Raw genomic sequence first — 22,617 nt, 5'->3', positions numbered from 1 at the left:
TATCTTAAAAATTACAATCTTATACTTTTGTACACTTGTGTGGGTAACCCCTCCCGCTCCCGTCCTCAACATAATCCGCGAGTCGTTGCCGACAACCGCCGTAATCGTAGGATCGGCATCGGCGAAAACATTTGGTAGCAGAGCGTGGTTCTGACCTTATAGGGAGGTTCAGCAGCGTTTTGTGTTGGTTCGGTGGTGTTGGTTGCCGTGGTCTTGCGTGGCTCACGTGGGCGCATAGTGCTTTGGTTAAAAGGTTAGTTATTTTATATTTATTATCCTTACCGAAAATAGTGTGGTTATTGATTTTATTTTTATCATGGCTAGCGGGACGGATAATGACAGCGTGCGCGGCGCTCGGCGTTTAGAGCGCGTTAAACTCAGGCGTTCGAATGTAATAGCACAGATTAAGGCCGTGCATGAGCTAGCGTTACGAGTTGTAGATGAACCCGACCTAGGTCCGACATTTACACATTTAACCGCCGATTTAGATTCTTTGTGGACGCAGTTTAGGCTTGAAGATGATGCGGTGTTAGACGGCTTAACCGAGTTAGATAGATTGTCCGAGTATGATATCGGTTTGACAGCTGAAATCCGTAAATGTATTAGTGATTGCAAGGTCGCGGCGGCGAAATTAGTTCCTAAGGGTGTTGAGGCTATCGACATGTCGTACCTTCATGCTAAGTTAGGATCGTCCAATTCTCCTCAGGAAAGTGACCAAAATCCGTTATCACGACTACCGGCAATTCCGCTCCCCGAGTTCGACGGGGATTTCCGTTTGTGGCCCACTTTCCGCGATAGATTTAAAGAACAAGTAGACGCGCGACTCGAGCTTTCCAACATTGATAAGATGTATTATTTAATCAGGTGTCTTACGGGTGAAGCAGCTGACGCAATACGTGGTGTTCCGGTATCCGGGGACAATTATGTTCTTGCATTGTCCCTCCTGTCCGAGCGATTTTATCGACCACGACTAGTCGCCACGTCGTTACTTGATCGATTGCTAAGCGCGCCGACCATGTCGCAGGAGTCGTTGCAGGATCTTAATAATTTTGTAGGTACAGTTAACGAAAGTATTTCGCTATTGGAAGCACTAAAAGTACCGAATTTGGGGTCCTTCATTTTATTTACAATTGTTTTTAGATGTTTACCTGTTGCTACACGCAAATTATTCGAGTCAGGTAGCTCGACAGATTATCCGTCTATAGTTGATTTATTAAAATTCGTTCGCGCACGCGTGTCTATATTGGAGAACGTCGCTAACGCGGGAACAATTCGTAACATGGCCGCGCATGTTAAGGTGGAAAAGCCACCAAGTACGTTCCGTAAGAATGGGGATCACTACGGGAAATCAAAAGGGTCCCGTCCGGTTTCATTTGTGACAGCGAAAGAAGACGGAAATTGTCCGTGTTGTGCCGGTGCACATTCGTTAACCGCGTGTATGAGATTTAAGTCATGGGCGGCCGGAAACCGAACGCGGTGGGCGCGAGAGAATCGCGTTTGTTTTAATTGTTTGAGCGTTGGTCACTGGGTCCCGAAATGCAAGGTAAAACCTAATTGCCAAGAATGTTCGCGTAAACATCACACACTTCTACATTTACCGTCCGACGAGCGAGAGGGTGAGGAGGAACCGCCGGTACGGGTCGATTCGTCTGTGTGTGCGTCTGTGGTGAGGCCCCCGTCCCCCCATACATCTAATGCCATTATTTTGGGTACCGCGCTCGTGCATATACGGGATAGGTCCGGCGCGGTGCAAACAATGCGGGCGCTGGTTGATAGCGCGTCGCAAGTTAGCATAATCACTGCCGCGTGTGTTAAGCGATTAGGATTGAAACCGGCGCGTTGGACGGCACCGATAAGCGGTTTGTCTGGAACAACTGTCGCCGAAGTTCAAGGTCGTGTAGAATGTATAGTGCAACCTAGGTTTGCGTCCGATCCGGTGCTGCCTGTTCAGGCTTGGGTGTTGCCTACCATAACAAGCGACTTACCGCAAAAATCGTTAGCCGCGTGTGTGAAAGACCGGTATTCTAACCTAGCACTCGCGGATCCATCATTTTATTTAACTTCGCCCATTGACTTATTATTAGGAGGGGACGTATACGGGTCTATAATGGACGGGCGGAAAGTGTCGATCGACGACACATTACCGACAGCATTTAGTTCGGTGTTTGGCTGGATACTTATCGGTCCGGTCGTTGACCCGGTTAGCTATTCTTATCAGTCGTTACCTATCTGTATGACCGCGTCTATTGAGGGGATAATGGAACGCTTTTGGCACGTCGAGGAACCCGAAATAGCGCCCGTCACGTTCACAAATGAAGGGTGTTGTGAACAAATATTTCGCGATGAAATGACGCGCATGCCATCGGGTCGCTTTGCGGTCCCATTACCATTTCGTGGACCGGCAGACACATACGTGGGGTCTCGCGAGGTAGCCGTGCGGCGTTTCGAAGCGCTTGAGCGCAAATTGTCCGCGAATCCATTGTTGAAATCATTGTATGTAAAGTTTATGTCCGAGTATATCGCGTTAGGACATATGTCGGTGACAACATCTCCGGGGCGATATATAATCCCTCATCATGCTGTCTATCGCCCGGAAGTTGATCTTAATAAAATTCGAGTTGTGTTTGACGCGTCAGCCCGGGGCTTCCGCGGAAAGTCGTTAAATGAATGTTTGTGGTCTGGTCCTAAATTGCAGCAGGACATTGTGGACGTCTTGACACGTTTTCGCGTACATAAGTACACCTTTACCACGGACATCTGTAAGATGTACCGACAAATCTTAATTTTACCCAAGTATCGAAAGTTCCAACATGTGTTGTGGCGCGCATCGCCTCACGATGAATTGCGTGAGTATGAGCTACACACCGTCACGTACGGCGTTAACTGTGCCCCGTATCTCGCATTACGCGTTCTTAAAGTAATTGCGTCTACCGACTGCGACGGGTTTGACCGGGTACGTAACGCGCTCGAATATCAAACTTACGTCGACGATATTTGTGACGGGGCCGATACGATACCCGACGTACTGAAACTTCAGTCGGATTTAATTTCAGTTTTGGGTAAGTCGGGGCTAGAACTTAAAAAGTGGGCGTCAAACACGCGGGCCGTGTTGCAGGCTGTACCAGCCGCCGATTGCGTGGGCGCACCTATGACGTTCGGGGATGACGACGGTTACGGCACTAAAGTTTTAGGCCTAGCTTGGCACCCTGACAGTGATTATTTCTGTTGTGCCCTAAGTCTCGAACCGTCACCCGTTTTTACAAAACGCGGAATCTTATCTCTTGTCGCACGCATTTTCGACCCGTTAGGTGTTTTTGGTCCCGTAGTGTTTCTGGCAAAATCCATAATGCAGCGGACGTGGCGAAATAACATCGCGTGGGACGATCCACTACCGGCCGATATTCATGCCGATTGGACTGCGTTTGTTTCGGAATTACCGTCCCTATTAAATATCCGTGTACCGCGACATATCAACGCACACCAAGGCGCGCCGTGCTATCTATTAGGATTTTGCGACGCATCGCAAACCGGTTATGCGGCCGTTGTATATATACGCATGCTAAACGCTGAGACCGATCGGTCCGTCTTTTTAATTGGTACTAAGACCAAATTAGCTCCGACGAAATCATTGACCGTCCCACGTCTAGAGCTGAACGCCGCGCTATTATTAGCACGTTGGTTAAACCGTATTAAAAATATATTAGCACCACAACTTGACATCGTCGGTTTACGGGCCTGGTCAGATTCGACCATCGTGCTGTCGTGGTTAACAGTCCCCCACGAATCATTTAAAGTATATGTATCAAATCGGATACATCAAATCCATCTATTATTACCTAATTGTCCCTGGCAACACATTGTGTCGGCAGAAAATCCCGCGGATAGCGCTTCTCGTGGCGTAACGCCGATGGCGCTCGCACAGCTGGATTTATATTGGCGCGGCCCTCCGACCGCATACAGCGAGCCGTCGGAGTGGGATAACTGTAGTCTACTGTTGCCTGTGTGTGAAGTATCCGAGTTACGGGTCGTGTCGTGTGCTGCGCTTGTCGATGACAGGGTAGAGGAGTGGTGCACACGATTTTCTAATTTTGACCGCATGTTACGTGTGGTTACGTACATGCGCCGCTTCGTACAAGCTTGTCGGCAACGTGTCACTTTAAGGCGGAGTGGAGTGTCACGGCCGTCGGTACCACTGAGTCCGGATCCGATCGGTCCCGCATTTTTACAAAAAATTGAATTAGATAATACCGCGCGCGCGCTGGCTGCGGAATCGCAACGCGTACATTTTTCAAAATTGTTGCGTGAGTTGGCGGCGGGTAGTCGCATATCCTCGAAACCGGTTGCGCGGTTAGCTCCGTTCATAGACTCTGACGGCGTGATCCGCGTAGGCGGACGATTACGACATTCGTTATTAAATTACGATTGCAAACACCCTATACTGCTATCTAAACGGTCGCATTATGCCTTGTTGTTGTGCCGCCGATGGCATTTACTTACGGGCCACGCGGGTCCGCGTGTTTTAACGGCAATGATTGCACGTCAATATTGGGTGATATCCCTTCGGTCAGTTTTACACCGTGTTTTGATAAATTGTACCGTATGTGTGAGACTTGATGCGAAACCGACCCACCCGTTTATGGCCGATTTACCGCGCGCACGTATACAACCGCGACGACCGTTCGATCAAGTAGGCGTCGATTATGCGGGCCCGTTACAACTAAAAGAGTCGCGATTACGCAAGTCCCGCATATTTAAAATTTATATCGCTGTATTTATTTGTTTTACGACCAAGGCAGTGCATTTAGAGGTGGTGACGGAACTATCTACCGACGCCTTTTTAGCTGCTTTCGACCGTTTTGTCGCTCGCCGGGGGTTACCAGCTGACGTATACTCGGATTGCGGCACAAACTTTGTAGGCGCCGATAAAAAATTACGCGAATTAATTCAGAGCCCTGTAGGTCAAAGTACCATCGCTAATTGTCGTGCTATGTGTGTTTGGCATTTTAATCCTCCTAGCGCACCGCACTTTGGGGGCTTGTGGGAGGCGGCCGTCCGGTCTACCAAACGCCTATTGGTCCGCGTAATAGGTACACACGTGTTCACGTATGAGGAGTTTACTACCGTGTTGACCCGCATAGAAGCGATATTAAATTCACGTCCTTTGACGCCCGCCTCGACCGATCCACACGACCTGGAATGCTTGACACCGGGACATTTCTTAATTGGCCAACCGTTACTCGCCGTGCCGCCGCGATCAGGCCCCGAGGCATCTCGTGCCCTTTCCGATAGGTGGAAACTCATGGACCAGTGTCATCGCGCCTTTTGGCGACGTTGGTCGTCAGAGTACTTGACCACTTTACAAAGTAGGCCCAAGTGGATTGAGGGTGTCCCCAACCTGAAGGTGAATGAGATGGTAGTTGTGATCGACAATCAGAGTCCTCCGCTGTTGTGGCGCCTCGGCCGCGTGATTGAGTTATTACCTGGGGCAGATGGTCACGTTCGAGTCGCCAAGGTGCTAACGCGCGCTGGTATAGTCACGCGCCCGGTAGTAAAACTGGTACCATTACCTGCAAAGGTCCAAACCTAACATAATCTCAGCACTGTGTTCCCGGACGGGGTCCCGCCTCACCCGGGGCGTTCCCACTTTTCTATCACTTCGCTATTTTGTGTCATGTACACATAATTTATTTTATATATATAGTGACGGTAGACGGCTGTCTGGGGTTACACAATAAATTATACTATGTTTGTTTTATGTTACTTTATGTGATGCTGTTTATTATATTATGTCATTAAATTATTATTATTGTTATTTATTTATTTATTTTACTATGACGAACCATATGTTCACTGAATTATAATTTTTTTTCTCTTTCCTCTATTTTGAGTACATATCTATTTATAATTATTTATTAAGGCTAATGGTTGCATTAAAAAAAAAAAAAAAAAAAATGTAAGTCACTGACACGACCTGGGTTAAATTATAAATTCTGTTGCGAGCGGCTACACTTCAGACGTCATCAAGGACATCCGTTCCGGTTCTCCAATCGGTTCTTGTGTGAGATGACTCTCACGGCGGGGAGGATGTTCGATCGCGGAACGGTTTTTCTGGTCACCTATTTTTATATGCTCGGGTTAGCACAGATGTGGTAGAGATAAGATGTCCGGCAAGGAGATAAAGTGTCCGACAAAGCTACCCTCTCCACTATCCGGTGACATTTTTCGCCAGCCGACGGCCAGCCAGGCTTCCACGATTCTATTTTGTCTTTTGCCAATGGTCGAACTGAGCACAACGTCGTGCTCGTTCACCGTCTTTGCGTGTTGCAAAAAAAACCCTCGTGTGAACACGAGGTGTGATTGATGTCACCGTGATCGGGTTGACTCATCCATTAAACCTTGACATATTCAAGAGGATCTACATTACCCGCGGCTGTCCTTCCACATCGTCACCTTGGCCATCATTGCTGTCGCCTTCAGGTTATATCATACATTTTTTTATATTTTGCCCACTCGTTGTCAGTGGTCAAATAATTGGCAACTGTCAATCTTAGTTGTAATTGTTGTTGCGACCTTTGTATTAAAATACTTCAAACTTTATTATTATATATTTTTTTTATACGTTACGGCAAGTGAGGTCGTTGTACTCTGGATTAAATTATATTTATATTTCACATTTTGTTAATGTTTTGGGCGCCCGCATATTATAAAAATTTATATATATATATTATACCAAACGGTCACCGATCGTAATATCTTAAAAATTACAATCTTATACTTTTGTACACTTGTGTGGGTAACCCCTCCCGCTCCCGTCCTCAACATAATCCGCGAGTCGTTGCCGACAACCGCCGTAATCGTAGGATCGGCATCGGCGAAAACAGGCATATTTACGACTATAGGTACGTATACGTTTTATAACTGAAACGCGCCGAGGAAATGTTTCATATAATACATAACGAACGATGCCGAGTGTACCTGTATCACAATATCCGCGAGCGAATAATGTGTACGCATATATAATATTGCGTATAAATGTTATGCATAAACGCGCTGAGCCCATGTCATGGCGTCGTATAATGTATTTTTTTTAAATGTGTTAAAGAGCCACGTATCCGAAATTAAAACTTAAATACAAATATAAGCCAACAAATAAATCGGTTAAATATGATTTTATATATTATATATATTTGATTTCACTTTTTTTTATCAAGATTATAGGTACAATTTTATATCATCACTTTATCCATCACTAAATTCCGAACGGGGAAAAAACTCGAAAAGAGCCATTAATCATCGTGTATTCGTGTACTATGAAAGCCAGTTTAGATAATTTTTAAAAGAGCTGACATCCATGTATACACATGTATAGTGTGTATCTAGTAGATATGGCATTTAATGTAATTTCAGTGTAAAAATTGTCAAATTCTTCAGAGTCCAGGTACACTATTACTATATAATAGATATAATACATGTATATGTGTATATATATTAACTACAGATTATGCTATACATAAGTTAAGTCATTTATTGTAATCATCACATGTTCATAATAATTTTATGAATAAAAAGTAAAATTTTAAAACAAAATGTATCTACTTAAATGAAATATTTTTTCCGTCGATGTACCTTCTATTTTGCGTAGGCATTTTGGTAAGTACGCGAATCCCAAGGGTAATAGAATATAAATGGTTGCGTTGTATAAACCAAAGCACCATCATTATAATAATACAAAATCATATACATTTTGATTTTAAAATATTATAACTATAAAATTAAAATAAACTCGACAAATATAATATCATATAATAACAAATACAAATTATAACTACGTATATCCGGCCACAGTGTTTAACGCATTTGATAATTATCATTGTTGTGAAACATTGCAAATAATAATTGAATAAAAAGTGTCATTTTGTGTATGTCGTGTGAAGAACAATATTATTACAACAAAACAATACTACGAGCAACGCGTAATTATAGTGATTAATTTAAGCAATAGTAATGGACGTATATATATATATTTATGTCTATAAAACCATGCAATAAGATCGTATATGAAGTAATTTAATATTTAAAAGCACCACATATATTACACACTCGTGCAAAAAAAAATATCAAATAATCTATTTATTTGTGTGTGTTGGGTGTTAAATGTGAATATATATAAATATAAATATATATGTGTGTGTGTAATATATTTTGCGAAAACGTTGCCGGTGTGATTTGTGTACGGTTGTAGTTCGTGTATACCGCGTATATGGTTGGGAATTTAATGGACACGAAACGTAAATACACTGACATTTGTGGAATTGAATTTATTTCACGGGAAAAACGAAAAAAGTAAACCGAACCATATAGCATATTGTAAACATTGATTTTTACAACATCGTCAGTACGCCGATATATGCGCAGTCTATGTATTTATATACATTCTTTTCCGCGTCATTTATTTTTTTGAAATATTCATTCTAAACCAAAGTATACTTAGGGACCTACCTATAGTAGGTACCTACGATGACATGGGATGACAATGCGATAATATTCTGTGAAAATGCCAGTCGCTTTTTTTTTATGAATATTACATACATAATCGGCGGTGCGTACTATTTACATCCGAAATTATAATCAGTAGGTTGCTACTGATAGAATTTAGGTAGTAAATTGCTTCTGAATAAAAAAAGGTTCTGAAAAGGTCATAGGTAATACGCCTACCAGGCCACAGTAATCCATTTTCTTAAGCCTATTTAGGTCCCTAACGATTGATATATTAATAACAAACAGAATATTATTCATCACAATTTATATTTCTTATTACTATAATTTCACAAAAAACAGACAAAAATAGTTACAAAACCTATAGTAAAATGGTTATAAAAAATATATTTAAAAAATTTTAATGTACATATTTAATATAAACATAATAATTAATAATAATATAAAAATTTAATTAATTGTATAGGTTAAAATTTCAATTTTTAAATGTACTTTTGTCGCAATTAAAGATAATAATTATTTAAATAAATAGGAATTATAATAATAATTCTAATTAAATTGTCATAAAAATAATATTGTATATTGTGGATTGAAATTTAAAAAAACTTATATTTTTAATATTCCTCAATTGCTGTAAAAACAATCACTACAGAGGAATTTTTAATTCAATTTTCAATTTTTTTTATTTGAAAATAATTAGTATAAAAATCGGAAAAACCGTCATTAATTTCAAATATTTATAAAAATAAGTACCAAGTGTCAAAATATTTTAAAAAATTAAATCATTTTTTAAAAATGTAACATAAAACACTTTTTATGAAAATGTTATAACTATGTAGTTACATCACTGATTTTGCGTAAATATTCTGGGTCTTAAGCAATTTTACTACCCTCTCCTAATGTGTTACTATATCTAATTTTCTACCAGAAAAGACCATTATTAATGACAATTGAAGCATTTTTTCTACTGTAAAAAAAAAAAAATAATCCAATCAGAAAAATAAAATAAAAATCGTTAGAACAATACATGCATCGCCCCACTCACAATCTTAACTTTATTCTTAAGATTAATAGTCAATTTTCATTTAATTAAAATTAATTAAATTTTATTCATTTATTAATTATTATTTTTTAAGTTTTTATCCATGAATTACTTTTATTACTTTCAATACAAGATAAAAAGTAAAAATATTTTAAGGCATAATATTATCATAGAAGATTATAATAATATTAATAACGCATATTATCATGATAATATATCAGTACCTATGGTTCATTACATGTGTCACTGCAGCACCTACACGTATAATTTTATAAATAATACGAGATGTAAAATTGGCAACATTGCTAATCATTGTGCCTATATATTTATTTTTTTCTCGTTGAATATCAACGAAAGAGTTATTCTTATAAATTATAAGTGTATGGTGGTTACTCGTTATTGAATTTTAAAATTTACGTTTTAAAATTTATAATTCATGTGCGTAAAAATGGTAAAAATAGTTATCAACAGCGTTTTTTTCTAAATTTTCAAGTAGCCCGGTACCCATAATATCGAGTCAAAAATAATTCAGGCAAAATTTCCTCACCAAATGTTCCATTATTGTTGGATGGTCAAGAATGCATCTTACATAATATTGAGAGTATATATTTATAAACTAAAGGACATACGACAGTATGTACATATTATCATACAATATACGCCGTATAATACACTTGTACACATAATAATATATGGTTGATTATGATACAACCATTTCAGTTTTATTCATTATTATTTTGTGTTTCTGTGTCATATTATAATATATATATATACAATATTATATAATAATAAAAAAAAAATGTACCATTCGAAAAAATATTACTTTTTATAATCATCACCGCCACCGGACGCATTCATCGCAACACATTCCCTATTATTATAATACTATTTTTCTCTTTTTCCAGTACATACGTGGAACGCGAATATTATTATTACGTGTCCCCCACATAAATGATTATCAACAATAATTACTTATTACAATATATATATATCGGTACCTGTACAATTACTTAATTATGATTTTATATCTTGTGAGTAATAATATTAAAAATCTAAATTCAGACTTATTCGAATTATTATTATTATTTTCACAAACTATATAATATATACATAAATACTTACGTATTCTAGCAATTTGTGGAATAGTAGTTTTCTATTGGTTTAACTTTTGGTACCTATTCTTGATTGCTGTTAATAATAATATTTTGCATATCAATTAATCGATCTTCAATAGTGTTAAACAATACTATACCAAACTATATTATGATTTAAACTAAACTATCGGCCACGCCGCATTAAGAAAATGTTGAATTTTTACATTTTTTGTGACAATATTATCAACTACTGACCGCGACACAGTAAACGGTAATTAGTTTTTATCCCATGCCAAAGTCGTTTCTTCTCCATGGTTAGAAATCGTGGTTTACATAGTTTAACACTACATTTGTAACACATATCGTCGTGTAAAGTAAATGATTATAATGTGTATTACACACACTATAATTACACGAGAGCAGAGTATAATAATAGTTTATTAAAATATAATACATATATTACTATCGTAAGTGGCGTACTGTTTGTCTTATAATATTTGCTTTAATTACGTCGAGGACTCTCGTCTTATCTGAGTATACCGTTCTTAATTAAGATAGAATAAAATATGTATATACGTATTTATTAGTGACAATGTGTACTTACATACAATTTACGATCGTCTTCCTCTTTTGTACCAAAATGTGCACAGGACAAAGCATATGACACGAGTAGAGTGAGTACACACGCCGTTCTTTTAATATATATACTTACGTAAACGTGTATAATTATCATCTATATATCCATACCTATATATTATATACATATATTGTGTGGTATATGCGGTGTACTTACACCACAGAAGGATTATATATATATATATTATAATATATACGTATACGGTATACCCTTTGTAGTAACATATAGGTTCAATCGCTGTTCACTATAATATAACATTATGATATTGACACGATATCACATTCTATAAATGCCGTAGTTCGTTCTTATCGTCTTAACCGTTTCATAAAAATTCTAGAGAGTTGATTAAAGCGCGAGAGCGAGTCTGTAGTCGTAGTTTGTTGTTTGCAGTTTTATTAAATTTCGGTTTATTTGTGGTTAAATTCTGAATTCCAATTTGGTTCTTCAGCAAAATAATCACACATAATTCGTAATTTACTCATATTACGATTTTGCCCTTTGATGACCAAACCTGAAACAACATTTCATTGTAGCAGATCATAATAATATATTGTTCTGATATTATTCACTAGAATAAGTAGGTATATGAACCAATTATATACGCAGACACGCGCATAGTATACCCAAGTTGTAATCTAAAATCCCCAATTGTATTGACAGAATAATATTACTACCAAATAACATAACATTTTCAACTTTGTAGGTACCTACAAATATACATAGACATTATTATGATGACGACTAAAATATTGTTCACGATGTTAAGTATCCCCGAGTTGTTGGATTTTTATAGTTTGTCCGGTAATACGAAGAAAAATCCAATAATATTTCCTATAAATGTTTAGATTAAAGATAATTTACTTACGTATACCTCCTATTATATAATATTACAAAAATAATTGTACAAAAATACCTGACTGAATGATAGTGATGTCGAATATAAAATACGTATTGTAAATTGTAATGTACGTCAATCATCCAACAGCTAACCTATTTAATATCCAAAATATTATACTTCGATCCTGAAATATTTTGTATGATGTCTACACTCTACATAGTACATAATATTATATAATGTACCTATACTTATATATATCTACTTACCAATAATTTTCCCTTTTTTGAAACACACGCATTATGCACATTATGCATGTTTCGATCTAATCTATTCATACATACAGACAGCAAAACAAACAATAAGTGTCATAGGGGGATTCGTATGTATACGAAACAAGTTTTTCGGTTTTTCAAACATCGCCGTTTCAACGGGTCAATCAACCCCACACAATACGTATGATTTAGAACCAGTTTTCTGAATATTATTATTTATGATTTATATTTTTAAACATAACATAACATTCAATTTTGTCGTAGAAACTAATGGCCAGAAATATTCATTAGTTTAAACCGTTTTAGACCCTTGAAATATTGTGACATCGTATAACATAATAATTTTCCAATGCGATCGAACATCAGATATTAAATATTCTAAACTGTAACATTTAAACCAATATTATTCTGGTTTAGGATATGAATATTATGCTATAGTAAAATTAACTGTGAAAACAATTTAACACATTTTAAAATTAAATAAAATATGGGTACTTACTCCAAATTTCAATTAAAAAAAAATATATATATATATTTACATTAATACATAATATATTGTTTAATTATAATCCAAATTATTTTTATATACAAATAATATTTAAAACAATTCAATCGATTTTAGTCAAAATCTACGTAAATATTTAAATTTACTATATGGATTTTTTAATGAACATTAGTAATGATTACAAAATAATATACATTGTTACTTTTATTTTTCGAATGCACCTATTCAAGTGACCTCAATCGCCTATATGCGTTGTATAGTAATAAAATAATTTCAAATAGGTACGCTAATGTATATCGTCTAAACTAACTTGGTCGGTGCACGCAATATGTGACCTTTTTGTGCCCACTATAGATCATATTAAGCTATTGTCTACTATTCAAATTACACGTGGTATGATGATGTATCGTCATATAGACATCAAGCTGTTCAAAATATTTTACGTGCGGTATTTTATCACTTATAAAAAATATTAAAACCAATTTGAATTGAAATATAATTTATCCCAATATGTATTTATATATATTTTTACAGCACACGATGTAATGTAAAGTTTTAATTTTTTTTTCTATACTACGTTGTTGGATAATATACATTAATCTATTATTATTTAAATATAGTATAATATATATATATATATGAGTGTGTATGTATTTTTTTATTAACAACGTACGTATTGAACGTGTACAAATCGTAATAATTACAGTATAATTATAGGTTAAAGCTGTTTTCAGCCAGCTGTCGTAGTGTGTATTATCGTTATTTCATAGAACTGGAAAAATCCAATGCCAAATCTCATAGGTTATCTATTTGTTTGTGAGTATATTATATATTTTCAACAAATGTATCACATATTAAAATCATTTAAAAAATATTTTTACTGGGAATAGTATAAAACTGACAAACAAAAAACCATCCGAGTCCATATCGATTTGTTGGGAGATAATAATGACGTGTATATAATGTTATACAAAATTATATTCATTAATTTTGTATACGATTAAAATACGATTATTATGGCTCACTGAAAAAAAAAATGAATGGGTCAATATATTTTTGCATTATTGGGTCAACTTGATTATTATGAAAAACAATAAACATTAATTTATATTTTTGCAATATACAAAAGGAGCAGTATAGAGGATGATTATTTTAAAAATTTAAAGTAAACTATAATATTTTCTTAATGAGTTAAACATTTTTGATAACATATTTTTTAATAATATAATTATTTTATTATTTATATATATATATATATATATATATATATATATTAAGCTATAACAAAATTAAGATTTAAAAAAAAAAAATTTGATTATTTTTATTGGTTTAATTTTCAAATTGTTTACCTTTTTGGATGGTAGAATATATTTTAATTTATTATATTTTGAAACAAATTTTTTTTTAAGAATTAAAGTATATAATATTTTAATTTTAAACCATTAGTTGATTAATAATTACTAATAATTAGTCACTAGCTATAACCTATATATTTAAATTTTATGAGCGATAAAGAGTGGCACAGAGATACCCCTCAAAATGTTAGTCCACCACTTCACTTATATTCATACTTAAAGTACTTATGAGTAATTAATATTATTCATTCGAAATTTAATTTTTATATATGAATAATGAACATTATTATATTAATACACAGAACATATTCTACTGAATATGCAAAAAAAACTAAAAATATCGTTTTTTAATAAATTTAATTTGTCTAAAAAATATTTCCAAAAATTATAATTTTCAAATGTTTTTAATTTAAAAATGATCATATTTTATACTTTATATTAATTATTCTAAATCATAATTTGAAAAACAAGTTTTTTCATCAATATAAAGCGTATGTGATTAAAATTACGATTCATTTTTAATTTATGTATGGCAATGAAATACTATATAAATAATGCAATCCATTTATTTATACCAAGAGAAAATGTCGACGGTTTTTGTAAACATTTGTGTTTAAGTAGTTTCAAAGAAAATATTGGGGTGGTCAAATCAAGAAAACCGAGTAGCGCTTTTAGAAAACATTCTCCGCGAAATGACCGTAATTTATTTATCTTAGAATGTGTACACAAGCGGGTGTTGCACGATCTCTTCGCAATTTTAAATGTTTACCCATAGAACGTATTTTGTAATATAAGATACGAGAAGACTGCTCAATCGTTTTGCTCAGTCACGCATATACTTTTATTACTATAATACGTTTATCACAACTACATGTTAATACTTCATTTTATTCATCACTTTGGTAATTCGTTTTTATAAACAAATTTAAAGCATACAATATTAACGTACCTACTATTTATCTTTCATTTAATCGATATTACTCATAAGAAGTATAATATAGGTACTGTGAACAATAATTAAACTATTTTATGTTTTGTACTTAACAAGAATTTTTAATGTGTTTTTTTAGTATAAATTAAGATTTATTTTTTAAGAATTTATAAAAGTTTTGTATTCGTCTAGTTACTAAAATTAGATTAATAAAAAAAATTTAAAGATAACATTTGGTTCTATAGTTGATTTTACATCATATGAATAATTCAACCAATCAGAAAACAGCACAACGTTAACACAATATATCATCACCATCACATCATGCATATTGTATATTATTTAAGTATAATATACAGCTGATCGAAATAATTAACCACTATACTATTATTACCTACATGTATCACTAAAATATTACCTCCGCTGCATATTAACTGAAATTAATTAATCAAAGCTCGTTTGATCTAGCAAGAATTCTCGAAAGTTAAGCCTTGAATCATTCTATTCTAAAGCCTTAAAATATTAGGTACTAACCAAAATGTTATTAAACGTAGGCAATTTAAATTAAAGGATGGCTAACTGTTCATATGAAACCTAGACTACAGATTTTTTGTTTCGAAAGCAGTTCATGAATAGATCCCGAATTAGAGTATATATATTTTAACGATAGTATATATTATATAGTAGTTTATTTCATATAAGTAATGTACTACATCTGTAAACTGTGAAGACCATTGGTGAATATATACGGTTTGTGTTTTTAATACCACGCTTTATGCATAAAAGTGTTATCGTTGCCAAATGTTGAATACTGGACTTAGACTAAATTAAATTATAAAATAAACCACATACATCAATAAAATGTAAATATATTTAAAATGTGTCATAACTGTTTAATAGGTAATTAAAAACGTGTATATTTGAGCAATATTATTTTAGTTAATTCAAGAAAATAATATTTTTAAATAAGCCTTTTAATCTTTAACATAACAGAATAGTTATAGTTAGGTTATTATTATATTTTATGGCGATATAAAAATTATAGTAGGTACTAAGTAGGTAATTAATATTAATCTAACACATTTAATAACTATTAATTTGTAAAATTGATCCAATGATAATACATATTAATATATTATATATATTTTATATTTTTGTAAAATTATTTTTAAGGAATATTATCCTAAGTCTAAAATGTTCAATAATTTACAATAAAAACGGAGAATTCTCATTTGATATACAGAATTGTGTATCACCACAAAATACTTCTTTAGTTGTACAAATAAATTCAAGAACTCTAGAACATTAGCCGAGTATATTTTAAAATTTCAAAAATCAGAATTTAAATAAATTCATTTTTAAGGGATAAAATGGAACTGAGCACACTTGGTTATCTTCCTGTATAGTGTATATTATAATATACATTTTATACTTGAATATATTTAAAAAAAAAAACTTAACAACAAGAGAACAAAAGGGTGGCTTATGTGAAAATGATTGAATTTTAATGGGCAAACATTTTCTGGGAAAATATACTTTTGAACTTTTCGAGTATAACGTCAGTATGCGTGTACTATTTAGAATTTAGACATAAAGTCGAACATGATCGAAAACAACAATCAGAAAACGTACATTTTAATCCATACAAATACCCAGGGTTAAATTTAATAACATTTTATGAGAAACCAAGTAAATGAGACAGAGCTGCATTCTTTCTTCATAATTTACTCATAAGAGATAATTTATATTATATAAATAAAATAATAAATCAAAGTATTCTAAGTATAGAATTTTTTGTATAATATTTACAGAAAGAAAATTTATTTTTAAAAATTCCATTACAAAATATATTTATGTATATAATGTATGTATTATAACCGTATAAATTATTAACTATAAACATAATAATGAAAAGCAATAATAAAAATTATTTGCTTGAACGTTTCATAATTGTATTTTAAACAATACCTATTGTTTATTGATTTAAACCTATATGAGCTACTACGCTGGACCTTAAAATAATATGATATTATGATGCACTAGGTACTTTGTTAGTTATATAATATATTATACATATTTCGAAATCTGTACCCAACTAAACAATAATTACATTATGTAGGTATATCACGCATACTGTGGTTAAAAATTGGTGAATTTTTGGTAAAAAAAAGTTTTATTTTGTTTAAAACTATACTATAAGCAAAATAAATTATTTTGGTCTTAAATAGCTAGTATTTAAAACAAAGTAGAACTATTTTACCATAAACATGAAGTACAATTTAAAACAGAATTATACAGTGGTTCACACCTATGAGTTATGTAATAATTCTTATTATAAAAAGAAAAAATAATTATAAACAAAACTAAATATTTTGTATTTGTATAATACCTATTGTATTATTTTTTTAAACATTGGACTTGTCATGCCATAGAAAACATTAAAATATACAATGTACATGCATGGTGCGTATGCTTAAAAATATTTTAGTGTTTGTAACTTTATATATTGGATACATTTGGACAATCTGTTTGATATATCCTAATTGTTTGTTATCAATTATAAACACTGAACAGAGCATTATAATATATTATGGGATTATACGTATTGTGTATAGTATAAAGAGTGAAATAGTGCAGTTTTAAAAATATTTTAGGTAATGAATATACTTAAAAAATGCAATGATTACTAAAAAATAACTCAAAATTCTTCTATCTATTAAAAGTTTTAAACAATTTACTAAACGTTAAAAACAAACGTTTCCGAACATATATATATATATATATGTTTTTAACATGTTGTTTAAAATATTATGTTCAAGACATAACAACCCTGTTAAAATGTATTAATCAAATTCGTGTTGACAAACGCTCAGGAAACCCAATTGTTTCGTTGGCTCGCATACAAGCACAAGTGATGAAATAATAATAATTGTCACTGCTGCCGGTGGGTGAGCGATTGTACATATAGAAACGTAATAACAATAATAATAATAATAACAACAACAATAATAGTAATAATTGGAAGCGTCAAGCCGAGTCGTATGGTATGGTGTAACGGGGTGAAGAGGATGCGTAGTTGGAAAATCCGCGGAAAACGTTTTGTTGACGTTTATACAGAATAAACAACGACAGCGACATTTGCGACGGGACGTTATTACTATTATAATATACATGAGACTATGTAATACACGGAATATTAATAAAAAATAATAATTTGAATATTAATATTGCCACGAATCACGATACCTGAAAACAAATATCATAAATTATTATTTATTATTTTTATTCCGTAGTACCATAATATGAAATTGTATTTACTATTATATTTTTCTATGATGTACATCGCTGACCGCTGAATTTAGAAACATAATTATATATAATATATATATATATATATATATATATATATATATTTATCTTATTTATTAAATTTAAATTCTTCAGGACTAATATAATAGATATTATGCTTAAAGGCCCGCTGATTCATGATGTACAGAACAATTCAAAACGATTCAGAAATACCTCTACTGCATGATAGAATCAACAGTCAACACTTTCGACGTTTCAATTTATAAGGAACAAAAAGTTCCCAAAAGTCATCGGTACCAATAACCTATAGGAACCAAAAAAGACGACCAGCTCGACTGTCGTGAAACGTACTTATATGTGTCATTAATAATGTTGGTAATCCTTTCATTATACTGACCAAACCTTAGTCTATCTAACTTTACCTATATACTATAGGTATTTATTGAAATACTATATATTATGATATTTGGATAATATCTGTATCCTACTATCCTATACATTTAATTTTCCGATATCGCGTATTATCTGCAGTGATTCAAACATCGAATATATATTATAATATGCCCAGCACCGGTTTGAGATTATGGGCCCACCGCGAGATGAAGATTTGATTAAATTTTAGGGTAGGCTAAAATCGTATTGTGTATGATAAGATGCAAATAGACTTCAATCCTAATATTCAATAATTTGGAGTTTTTAAAAATGTTTGCTCCTCCATTTTTTGGCTACCGGCCTAAATTTTACGCGGCCCACAGAGATTTTCTCGACAGCTCACCGGTTCAATATGCGTCGGTACCTATATGTACTTCATATTCTGTTGTATTATATTTTTACTTTATATAGTGTAGTAGCGGAACCACACTATTATCCGTAATTTTCAGTTTAACATATATACTGTTATTATAGTCGACAGTCATTTTAAATGCAAAAAAATAAAAAAATGAATTCATCAATTTTTGCGGTCCGATCAAACCGATCGGCCGGACGTCATCGTGAGTCGCGTAATAATAACAATGTCGGCGGTCAGTCAGAGCAGAGGAGAGCCGCGTAAATGACGGGGTGCGCGCGCGTGCAAATAATATATTATTATGATAATGTGTATATTATAATATTATAATATATGCGTCATATCATTGTACGTAGTGCGCGCGCGCGCGCGTGTGTGTACGTTTAGCACCCGCTCGCGCGATGACCGCGACCACGATTGAAAGGGGTTATACGCGCAACATTAATCAGGACCGTCGCGCGCGGCGCTGAAACGCCGCCGAGCATTGGGGGTTTCGGATTTTTCGGGATGATGTCTGTCGGCGACGGCGGTGTACGGCGCGCTTTGTCGTCGTCGAGGGTTGCGCGCGCGTCTAAAACGCAAACCGTCGTCGGGCGGGCACGCGCGCGCGGCCGATCTCCCGGTCGGGTCGGCGGTGACGGCTGGCGGTTCGGATTGACGAAGCGGGGAAGGGGGACTCCCGTTTTTGCCCGACCACCACCGCCGGCTTCCCCGTCAAGCGGGGGGCCGCAAGCAGCCGGAGCAGAGCGTTCCCAGTGGCGGCGGCGGCCGTACAATAACAATATATGTGTATAGTACGTATACGGTGGCTGTGTCGGTGGGCCGACGGGTCGGTGGCGGGGTGTCGGGCGAGGGGTGGCTCAGTGGGAGGGAAGTGGCGGCCAGGAGGAGTCCCGACGCCGCTCGCAACGCCGCCGGAACAGCTGCACACGTCGAGGGGAACCGAACGAGGCCTCGTACGCGTACTAAATTTAGACGGCCCCGCCAAAGTAGTTGGACGTGTAACGACGACTACGGCGACTACGGCGACGACGACGACGACGACGACGACGGCGGCGGCGACGGCAGCGGCAACGGCGACAGCGACAGCGCGCGCAGTCAGTGACGTTACGGGGATCCCTTCTGGTGCACACACGGTCCGCGGTCCGCTCATTCGCTCCGTCTAGTTCGAGTAGTAATAGTAATAATAAAACACAGCGCACCGCGCGCGCCGCTGCACGGTCGGTCACTCAAGCTATATATTATTATTATTATCGTCACTCACTCGAGCACACGCGCGCCACCGCACCACACGTCGTCACGCGAACATGTCGTCCGGGTGCTAGTCATCATCGCTGTCTGCTCGTTTGTTTGTTTGTTTGTTTAAATTGTTTTAATTTTTTGAAAAATAAATTTTTCTATTTTAATTTTTATTTCAAAAGTTTTATCCCGTTGCGCGAATTTTTTTCTCATTCCCGATAATTTCCGTTCGTTTCGTTCGTCCCGATATAATTTATATTATTAAATAATACGTACGGGCGAGCGTCTCATCATCCCATTACATTATTTATTCTTCCTCGTGTCGTATAATAATATTGTATAATATTATTATCATCATAAATATCATCTACGAGTCAACTCTAACATATAATATATACGGTATACGTACAATAGTTGATTGTCGTCGATCGTCATGTTGATGTCTGGCGCAATGACCAATCCGGACACTAGCCTGTTGGGTACGGCCGAGGGTCTGGTCGGCAGCCTGGCCAGCCTGACCGCTGTGCCCGGCACTGGCGGTGGCGGCGGCGGAGGTGGCCAGCAAAAAGACACCACGTGGACCAAGCTATTCGTCGGCGGACTGCCGTACCACACCACCGACAAGTCGCTCAGGGATCATTTTGCCGTGTACGGTGATATCGAAGAGGCGGTCGTCATCACGGACAGACAGTCCGGCAAGAGCAGGGGCTATGGATTTGTGAGTATACAACTACTGCACGACATTTTTATTACGCAATATACAATTTATAATGATAATAATAGGGAACGATAGTAGCCCGTACGGTTACGTCATACTTTTCTTTTTAAATTCTACACTTTTAACGAACCGATGAATTTTTGAGAAACGCACACACTGCAAATTCTGTCTATACTAGAGTATTTCAAATACGTATATGTATTCACTTTGGGCGCCATTGAGCTAGGACTAGTATAGATGATAATAGGCACAATTGTCAGCGGAGAGTGCAGAATACTTGTGTAAAAGCTTCATTATTTCTACCCTAGAAAGCCCTACCTCGTTACTACAGCGGGACTACATTTCAATTTTTACAAATTGCTTTTTAGTCGAAAATCTAAATTAATCCTTTGGGTATACTTTTGATGCGCAATAATGTAGACGATAATATAATATAATGTATACGTAACACGCGTTGTTTTTGTATATTATGTATACATAATGGTATAATAGTGTTAAATATTGTAATTTTTCGTGCTCGGAGGCTACAGTGCGTCAGCGCGTGTGTCTGTGTTTGTATTTGTCCGACAGATGTTCAAGGTGTGTGTGTGTGTGTGTGTGCATACTATATAATAATTATGTGTGCGTGTAGTCTATGTCCTATGATAGGCGTGCGTGTGTGTGCGTACGTATGTGTGGTGTGTGCGTACGTATATGTGGTGTGTGTGTGTGTGTGTGCATGTGTGAATGTTATCAAAGAAGTCACCGGCATAAAACGGCGACGGTTTTCAAGTAATCGACCACGAAAAAGAAACCAAACACCGAACGCGCCGTATTCATTGTCACTGTCCCACTTTAATAATTAACTCGCTTATTGTTTAGCTTGTGTTCCCCGAACGAATTAGTGAGTTTCCGCGACACCTTGTATCACGAAAATCGATACACAAATCAGTTTCAATGATAAACATATTAAAAACGGCGAAAACAATTTCGAAACCAGTTGCTACCCCGTCGGTATATCCATCGTAAAAAGACGTTTGCAAACGATAGTAATAATAACGATATCATCACAATTCATCTAATCGTCAAGTCATAAGACATTATTTTATATAAAATGTAGAATGTGATGTGTGTGCGAGTATGTGTTAGATCCATGAAAACTTTCGGACGGATAGTTTGGTCCGTGGTATTATATATTATACCACATATTTACCAAATTTGCTCGGTTATATTACATGTATTAATAATATAATATTACCTCGTTGCATAATATTTATTATAATCTTTGACCAAAGATTTGTGTTCTATATTATTTATTGGCATTCTACGTTTTCCCGCCTGAAAGACGAGCGACCGAGCTAAAAGCGTTGTGAAAACCGTTTCCGGTTCTATATCAACCTTTTACCTTCCAAATA

The 22,617-nt window shown here is 35.3% G+C and overlaps 2 protein-coding genes across 2 annotated transcripts in view; both read left to right on the top strand.

The window, feature by feature from the left end:
* The first annotated feature begins 316 nt into the window (after nucleotides 1-316).
* LOC132930032 (uncharacterized) lies at nucleotides 317-5,587 on the top strand. The gene is made up of 2 exons (XM_060995689.1): nucleotides 317-4,384; nucleotides 4,793-5,587. The coding sequence occupies exons 1-2, from the start codon at nucleotides 317-319 to the stop codon at nucleotides 5,585-5,587; spliced, it is 4,863 nt and encodes a 1,620-aa protein (XP_060851672.1).
* A 14,682-nt stretch (nucleotides 5,588-20,269) lies between these two features.
* LOC132930876 (RNA-binding protein 24-like) overlaps nucleotides 20,270-22,617 on the top strand; it is a 40,082-nt gene continuing 37,734 nt past the window's right edge. The window contains exon 1 of the mRNA XM_060996975.1: nucleotides 20,270-21,223. Within this exon, the coding sequence (XP_060852958.1) occupies nucleotides 20,939-21,223 (285 nt within the window). The 5' untranslated portion in view covers nucleotides 20,270-20,938. The remainder of the gene's footprint in view (nucleotides 21,224-22,617) is intronic.

Source organism: Rhopalosiphum padi, chromosome 4 (genome assembly GCF_020882245.1).
Source record: "Rhopalosiphum padi isolate XX-2018 chromosome 4, ASM2088224v1, whole genome shotgun sequence".
Classification (NCBI taxonomy): Eukaryota; Metazoa; Arthropoda; class Insecta; order Hemiptera; family Aphididae; genus Rhopalosiphum; species Rhopalosiphum padi.
Note: the sequence above shows the minus strand (reverse complement) of the source record. Positions and strands in the feature narration are given on the sequence as shown.